General features: G+C 32.5%; 1 protein-coding gene across 3 annotated transcripts; it reads left to right on the top strand.

Annotated features, from left to right (window-relative positions):
- Positions 1-4,595: 4,595 nt before the first annotated feature.
- On the top strand, positions 4,596-8,537 carry LOC107889333 (heterogeneous nuclear ribonucleoprotein F). Of its 3 annotated transcripts, XM_016813709.2 has the most exons (3): positions 4,646-4,887; positions 7,380-8,144; positions 8,227-8,537. In XM_016813709.2, the coding sequence occupies exons 1-3, from the start codon at positions 4,874-4,876 to the stop codon at positions 8,243-8,245; spliced, it is 798 nt and encodes a 265-aa protein (XP_016669198.1). In that variant the 5' UTR covers positions 4,646-4,873; the 3' UTR covers positions 8,246-8,537. The 3 variants fall into 3 exon arrangements, with proteins under 3 accessions (XP_016669199.1, XP_016669198.1, XP_040932474.1); XM_016813710.2 differs by having other exon boundaries at positions 4,596-4,887; positions 7,380-8,537; XM_041076540.1 differs by lacking the exon at positions 4,646-4,887 and having other exon boundaries at positions 7,457-7,519; positions 7,624-8,537.
- The last annotated feature ends 266 nt before the right edge of the window (positions 8,538-8,803 follow it).

The raw sequence follows: 8,803 nt of genomic DNA, 5'->3' as shown, positions 1-8,803 counted from the left end.
ATTATCTATCTAACAAAATTCTGCTAGGGGTACTTTGGTCAAGTTATTTTTTCCTTGTGCTATTACAACATCTATTTGATTCAACCAAACATAAGAATACTATTATAGATCTATTTCATTTCATTTAACCAAACAATTGAATTACTGATTACAACTTTGTTCCATTACATCTCTATTCCATTCACTCCAACCAAACGTGATGTTAGATGAGTAGTTTTCTAACTATCTTGCTATTGCTTTCTCACTATTTTGTTGTCATTTCACTATCATGTTGTTACTATTTCGTTATTATTATTTGGATATCGTATAACTCTTGTCTTCTTGTTAATTTTACTACTATTTTAGAGGCATTTGCTTATTAAGTTGAACATATCTTAGTGCTATTTAAGTTTAAATACTTTTTATAATTTATTTTTTGTTGGAAAATATTTATTTTAATGTTTTTAGTGTTTTTGATGATTTATATTTTTTTAAATTTTTATATAAAAAATAAAATTATACGGGCTGGGCCCAGGTTTAGCATATATAAATTGAGTCAGATTTGAGCAAAAATTTAGGCTTATTTTACGGGCTAAGCTGAGCTTAGAGTTTTATAAGGGCCCTGTAATAGCCTAAATTTTCAGTGGTGTCGGAACAGTGATTCGAGATCACTAAATCAGACAAATGAGCAGAAAATATTAATAATTTAGTGAATATAAGTTAAGTGTGAAGTTAGGAAAATTTTTGAAATAGCGAATAGTGTACTAGAAATAAAAATTAAAAAAAATAAATTAGAATCGGAAACGAGATATCGAGAGTTTGAAAATTTTTAAAACGAGCCATAAATATTTTTATAAATATTTATGGAGTGTTAATAAGTTAGTATTAAAGTTTCGTCAAGAAATTTTAAAGTTTCGATAGTTAATTGAATAAAAAGGATTAAATTGTAACAAATGTAAAATTATGGAAAATGATTAAATAGCTTAAATGATAAAAGAAAGAGGGTTTAAAATGCAAATAGACCCAAGGTCTATTTGGGCTGGACGGCAAGGTGCATGAAATCAGCAGGAAAATTGATGAATTAAGGGCAAAATTGGAATATTTCAAAATTTACTTAATAAACTAGGACTAAAGTGGAATTATCTAGAATTCTCATTATTTTTCTGCATTCTCATCAGCAAAAACACCATAGAAGGGTTTTCTTAAGCTGGTTTTTCATATTTTTACTGCAAGTAAGTTCAATTCTTGATTATTTCTTGAAATTTTTGTGTTTTTATGACTTTTACAACTAGGTCCACTTGTTGAATTCATTAGTTTTTGATCTATGAAAGAAATTGGAAGTTGTTATGAATATGTGTTGGAAGTATATGATGATTTAGCATGGAATTAGAGTTTTAAATTGTTTATATGCTGATTTTATTGAAAGAATTGAATAGAAAGTGAATGTTTGGGACCTAATGGTGAAAGAGTTTGAAGTTAGGGTTTTATGTGGAAATTATGAATTTAAATAATTGTGAAATAACTTATAATGTCTAAGTAAAGCATTAATTGGGAAAAATTAGCTTCATTGAGGGATTAATTGAGCAAGGACTGAATTGTATGAACTGTGAAATTTGGGGCAAAAATCGAAATCAACATTTGCACTAAAACAGTTTTGGACAGCAGCAGTAGTCTAACTTTGAAAAATCACCATAAATTTTATAAATAGAATTAGAAGGTTAACAAAATATGAAATTAAATCTTATTGAGCCTAGTTTCTCATAGAAGAAACAGTGTAAGCAACGGAATTGTAGATCATGAGATATAATAGATTTTGTGAGACACTGTCAGAATGATTTCGGGTTCCCCTATTATGACTTTTGAAAATCATAAAAAATTGGATAAAAATAATTAGGGGCTTAAATTTATATTTTTAAGATCCTTAATGAGTCTATTTTCAATAGAATCAACCATGGACATCATCCAAATTCTGTACGAAGAGATAATTAATTTTTAGTGAAGAAGGGTCGGAATTGTCAAACAGCAGAACAGGGGTGACTTTAAAGAATAAACTGTACTTATTGGCTAAACCAAAAATTCTAAAAATTTTATGATAAGAAGATATATGAGTCTAGTTTCAGGAACAATTAGCAGATCCTAATTTGGAGTTCTGTAGCTAAAGATAAAAATAATTTAGTGACTATGACACCGATGGACAGCATTGGAATATACATAAGTAAACAATTAAATTATAGATAATATTACTTATAAGCGGGTTGAAGATGAAGTCAATACTGATAAGTAAATGATTTTACAATGATAGATCGAGAACCCGAAGCAAGTCGAGGAAAAGAAAAAGTAGCTGATTAGTCCCTGAACTTTCACAAATTTTACAAATCGACCCAGGTAAGTTCATATGGTTGAAGTTTAATGATTATATGTAAATTTTATGAATTATATAATGTATGATGAAATATATTTATTGATGAATAGAGAATAAAATAACAACCCAAAAATCAAATAAATGATCAAATTGAGCGGAACGTCGGATTTGAGTACTTCTGATCAGTGACAAGTGATAAGTGGTAGCCTCAGCCACACTTACCTGATCAGTGACAAGTGATAAGTGATAAGTGGTAGCTTTAGCTACACTTATCTGATCAGTGACAAATGATAAATGTGATCAGTGTAAGATCGTGACAGGACTATGATTTCAAAAAGTGATAAGTGATCATACGCAAGACCATAGTTATACTATGGTAAAGTGAAAGTGAATTACTCAATTTTCCGTAACCGTTCCCTAATTTGGTTGAAGAATGATATGTGACAAATGGGCCCAAAAGAATTAAAGGAAATGGATGAGTGGTAGTAAGTTTATACAAGGGAACTCACCAATGACTGTGGTTGACAGGTGAACTTAATAGTTGTGTATATTGTATAAGTGTATAAATATTTGGTAAGATTTATGTTTTATGCTTATGAACTTACTAAGCTTCTATAAGCTTACTTGAATGTATTTAATGTCTCTTGTAGATTGACGTGGAAAAATACGGAGGATCGGATCAACACAGAGGATCACACTATCCAGATTATCTCCGGTAGCTTTTGTAAATTTCCTTTTTGATTTATATGGCATGTATAAGGTTTGATGATTATATAAATACTAAGACTTGTTTAATGAATATACATTAAAGTAAAGAATGATGAATATGTTAAATAGTATAATTATAATAGTAGTATAATTTGGTATCAAATTGATTGAAATGAATTGGTTGGTTGGATTGGTCTCGGTTTTAAAATTTGCAGGGAAGGTTAGATATTTATAAAGGGTTATATTGAGCAAAAAAAAAAAAACTTTGGGATTTTGCGAAAAATTCCCTATGGTTCTATTTAATTCTGGTTTGGCCTCGAAGTATGTTTTGGACTTAGGAGGCCATCTAAAGGACGCTATGACATGTTTTAGTAAATAAATAGTATTTAACTCGTATTAATGGAAAATTAATTCGGTAAACTTCGGTAATTCCTCCTACCCTATTCCTGCGACGAATACGGGTAAGGGGTGTTACAGGCCCGAATCGAACCTAGCATAGCTTGGCCCATAGACAAATCTAATAAACACATCATAAAAATCAATTTAGATAACACAAATCGAAATAGTTACGCCTCTATAATATTCTCCTTCCCCTTAGCCATAAATGGCCTAGCCATGTCCTTAGCTTCAAATTCATAACCAAACAAAGAAATTAAGTTAGTATATCAATAATAGATACTATAACTTAAAAACTAGCAATGCTATGCAATTTGATAAAGTAAGAACTTAATTTCACTTCCTAGAACCACCTTTAGAATATTTACCCGATTTTAACTCTGAACTCTTGAAACGTACAATCTAATGCTTCCTATATTAATTTCTATCTCCAATATTATCTTCTCTCACTCCAAAAAAATCTAGAAACTAGTTAAAACTTATTTTCTCTAACTCCGATAATGACATCTAACATAAAAAAACTCTGAAGTCAAATTTACTATTCCATTGATTTTAAACTAAAAATTATTAAGAAATTAACTCAAAAACATTAAAGAAAACCAAGAATTGAAGCGCCCTGTCTCTCAAAAATGGAAAAAAAAATCTAAAAATCAATATATAAAGTTTTGGAAATCATCTTTACATTGCTAAAATCAAACGTTTTTTTTTTTATCAAGAAAGCTCAAACAGCCCAATCTCTCTCTTCACAAATGGCTTACATGAAAATGAGAGAGGGGAAGAAAATGAAAAATCATGTATTTTTGTAATTAAATTTAAATTAAAAAATTTATTATGTAAGTCAAATTTTGGTCAAATGAAGTCAACACAAAAAAAATTCTTTATCCAAATTTGATTCAAGCAAAATTTAAAGTTATCGATCTGACATCCAACCCATAAATAAATTTAATGCTTCATCACCTTTCTAATGTTAATGTCCCTAAAAAGGTGATTTGAAGATATTGGAGACATTGCTTAAAAAAAAGAAAATAATGGAGAAATATAGAGTAGGAGAGAATGAAGTAGTTGCTGTACATTTTACAGTAATTGGTTGTAAACATTACACATAACTAGACTACAAGCAATTAAGTTGTAAAAGAAAATAGAGCAAATTGAAGTGGGCCGTTAATTTAAGCATTAGCCCAAACCCTGAGAAGAAGTCCACAAGGATAACCTCCTCAATCGTTACCTTTCCCTTCCCTTCCCTTCCCTAAAAAAACACATACAAATTTCGCACAAAAATGAAATACTGAAATCTCGGACTTGTTTCAAGCGCCTCTTCTTTCCCCATTTTCCTTCCCATTATTCTTTTTTCTTATAATTGGACAAAACATTGTCACACTCTTCTTCCTTCTCCCTTTCACGTTTCCTTAATTAACGGAATTTTTCAACATGTTCTACAGAGGGTAAATTCACTTCTCTCTCTTTTAATCCATGTATTTGATTTTATTTTCTGGGTTTTGTTCTTTGCGTCTGTTCTCCAAGATTTTTTTATTATTCTGGATTGATGAATTTTTTACAGTTGCGTTTTTATTTTCATTTTCTTGGTTTTTCTCTGCGATTGTTATTTAGGGCTTATAGCTCAATTTTAGTTGCGAAGAAAGAATGAAAAGGAAAGGAGCTTATATGGTTTAAGATAAACAGTTTTCCGTTGATTCTTTTATTTTCACTCATTGAAGGTTAAACACTTATTTCGGAGACGTTAGAGAACAATTTATTGTCTACTTTTTCTGCATATTTCTATGTAGCACCATCAGCTTGAAATCAGTTTCTCCTTTCTTTTCCTTTTCTAGCTTACAATTAAGATAGGTATCTATTTTGTCCATTGCTTCTTTTGTTTTATGTTTGCATGGTACTTTGAGAGTTTTGAGTATCATGACATTTTCTGGACGCTCGTAATGTTTGGAGGGTAAGCCAACCTCGACTTTAAATGTATGCCACCTTTACATCCTACTTTAAACCGATCTAAGATATCATACTCACATGTGAATCTCAACAAATCTCCTAGTTGTGATCAACTCGCCCATCCAAGTAACCGTGTTAATGCTCTAAGTTACTGATGTACATATGTACCCTATGCCCACACTCAAAATATCTTGCCATATCTAGTTTGTTCCCATGCACCGCGTTTTCCTATTTCCTAACTGATCGTGTCTATTGCCCAACTCTAAACCATTAGTTTCCCAGTTTCCCTAGGCTCCTAGATTCCTAGTGCAGCACCTTATATTGTGTGTTATGCATGAGTTGATCCCAACTTTCCAGGTATAATTTAATGTATAGAATTCAAGCTTCTTTCTATGATGGTCTTGCCCTTGAACTTCTTTATGTGCTTCTGGCATAATATGCAGAGTGACCTTTTGTTAATGAATCTGACTAGTGATTAAGCTTGTCAAATGAGATTTTTACCATATAATGAACTTGTAGAAGATACATGAGGATCTCAAGATAGAGGTCTGTGTTGTTTATGGGTGTGTTTTGCACCATGCAGGGAGGCACATTAGTAATATTGCAGTAACGGGAAAGGGATTGAACATAATCACTAGTTTCAGGCAACTAGGCCGTGAATACAATTTGAAAAACAACTACTTGAACATTGGGGTTTTTTTCTTATTTATCATGCATCTAGCATGCATATGTAGCAGTTATCTCCATGATCCCATGACCATCACAGTGCATGCATGCATATCTGACATGGACAATGATTGAAGCACCCATTCAAATTAGACGTTGCAAGTAACAGATTGATGTTTAGTGAAAAGGAAAAAAAATCAGACACCTAAAGAAAAAATAATGGCTCAGTCATTGCTGAAAACCATTAGTTTAATTGCGTATGCGTGAGTGAATGTGGCAAAGGTTAATTGGTTTTGATCCTGTAATACCTTTGCTCATTTTGTTAAGTAGGTAGCCATTGGTTGGTTTGTGGAGTTGCAGTAAGTATTTTACATTTATATTAAGCATATTAAGCATGATGAAATAATCTTTTAGAGGGCTTGGGAGATGAGGTGCATTGAGCCACCGACTATGTGGCAGTCGAGTAGGGAAAAGGTTGGTCACTGTGAAAGAGCAAGGTTGAGACTAGGTAGGTCATGAAGTGTGTAACAGTGCATGTAGAATGTTGGAATCTTGCCAAAAAAAAAAATGAATGAGGTTCTAGTTCTGAGAGAAACATAATGAATATGTGATAGCACGAGAGGTAGAAGCCCTTAAGGAATGATGTAGCTTTTCACCAATTGGAAGCTTCTGTATTTATTTAAATTTAATATAGGAGAGACCATTCTATTATCAAGGAGGCGTACAGCTTAATAAATGTCCTGGAAATATTAAAGTTTTGGAATTCACTTTTCTTGTGAGATTTCTGAAGAAGTCTTTCATTCAAGTCATTCATGCGTGTGGTTTCCTTTGGGTGTCTTTACAATTGGGATACTGGTTGAGGGTTTCATAATATTTATAATCCATCATTCATTATGTGCTAATTTCAGTCTATTAGATATTTTTTAAAGTAAAACTCAGCTTGAGGGACAGTCTATATAGTACAGAGTATGTGGGGCTCTTATAGACACATTTATCAATTACCTCCTTCGTGAGTGACTTTGGTTGTTAAATTTTAAAATATATAACAAGTAATCACAGTCATATGAAAAGATAAGACAATAGAATCAAATTGATGAATCATTTGCTTTTGACTAAGTAAGATTTTATATGTGGTTTATGAATTTATTTAAAATTAACATGTCATATACTTGGTTTTTTCTTTTTTTGAAGTACTGAAAACACAAGTGTCCCTTGATCCTTGCATTGCTTTCATTATCAATTACCAATGTTAAAGAATATAATCAATATGTGTTAAAGTATTGACACTGGTCTCATCCGTTACTTTCATTATCTTTGGAAACTGAAGTAAATATACTGATGGTGCTGATGGGCATGAAATGGGTGCAAAGCGTCAGCGGATAATTGATCAAGGCCCTTCATTCTATGGAAACTCTCCAGGTTCAAGCTTCATGTATACTGCCCCTCCTCCTCCTTACTCATATGTTAGCCAACCTCCACCTTTCCCTGTTGTTCGACTTCGTGGTCTTCCCTTCGATTGCACAGAAACTGATGTGGCTGAATTCTTCCATGGTCTGGACATAGTCGATGTCCTTTTTGTCCATAAAAACAGCAAGTTCACTGGTGAAGCTTTTTGTGTTTTGGGTTATCCTCTTCAGGTTGATTTTGCCCTTCAGAAGAATAGGCAAAACATGGGCAGGAGATATGTAGAGGTTTTCAGAAGCAAGAGACAGGAATATTATAAGGCAATAGCGAATGAAGTGGCTGATGCTCGTGGCAGTTCACCTCGCAGAAATGCCCCAAGGGTCAAATCTAGTGATGAAGCAAAGGAATCTGCTGAACATACAGGGATATTGAGATTGAGGGGTTTGCCATTTTCTGCTGGAAAAGATGATATAATGGAGTTCTTTAAAGATTTTGTGTTATCCGAAGATGCTGTTCATATAGTATTGAATTCAGAGGGGAGGCCAAGTGGAGAAGCATTTGTGGAGTTTACAAATGCAGAAGATTCAAAAGCTGCAATGTCCAAGGATAGGATGACACTTGGGAGTCGTTATATTGAGTTGTTCCCTTCATTTTCTGAAGAGATGGAGGAAGCAATTTCAAGAGGACGGTGATTCTTCAGACAATGTCTTTGTTTTTATTTTCTATTCTATACCAGTTATGATTTCTTACCATAATGTTTCTCTTTCCAGCTGGAATTTTCTTTACTAGCAATAGGAAGATATTATGTGTTACTCTCTGGGAACTGGTTCCTTGTTACGGGTTAAAGACTGGAAGCAACAATCTTTTATTGGGCATTCACCTGATATGTCTAGTCTTTGATTGTGGCCTTTGGTTACAAGTCGAATATCCTCTGGACAGTTAAGGCCAATTAGATGATAGTTTGCTCTATGCTAGTTGTAGCATTTTCTTCATTCTGTTAGGAATAACTCGTGAGATGTTGTACTCGTTGGATTCTTTTGATATTTACTGGGTAAAAATAATGTATGAACAAGTTCTTTTCTATCTCATTGTTAGGAAGATTTGGTTTTTTTTTGGCATCAATATTTTGTTAAAAAAGAGGCCTGATATTTTATGTTCCTTTCAAGGGGAAATGTCCCAAAATGATAAAAAATGAAAAAGAAAAGAAAGTCACCTTTTATACTAAAATAAAGCTAGGTATATCATTTTTCCTTTTAGTCTGGGATATTTGTTGTGGGGGAGTTGAAGAATTAAATTAGGTCATAGTATTTAGTATTTAGTTTCTGTTTTGTTTTCTCAAGTTTTAAG

This window comes from Gossypium hirsutum, chromosome A09 (genome assembly GCF_007990345.1).
Source record: "Gossypium hirsutum isolate 1008001.06 chromosome A09, Gossypium_hirsutum_v2.1, whole genome shotgun sequence".
In the NCBI taxonomy this organism is placed as follows: Eukaryota; Viridiplantae; Streptophyta; class Magnoliopsida; order Malvales; family Malvaceae; genus Gossypium; species Gossypium hirsutum.
This window is presented reverse-complemented; position numbering and strand designations above follow the sequence as displayed.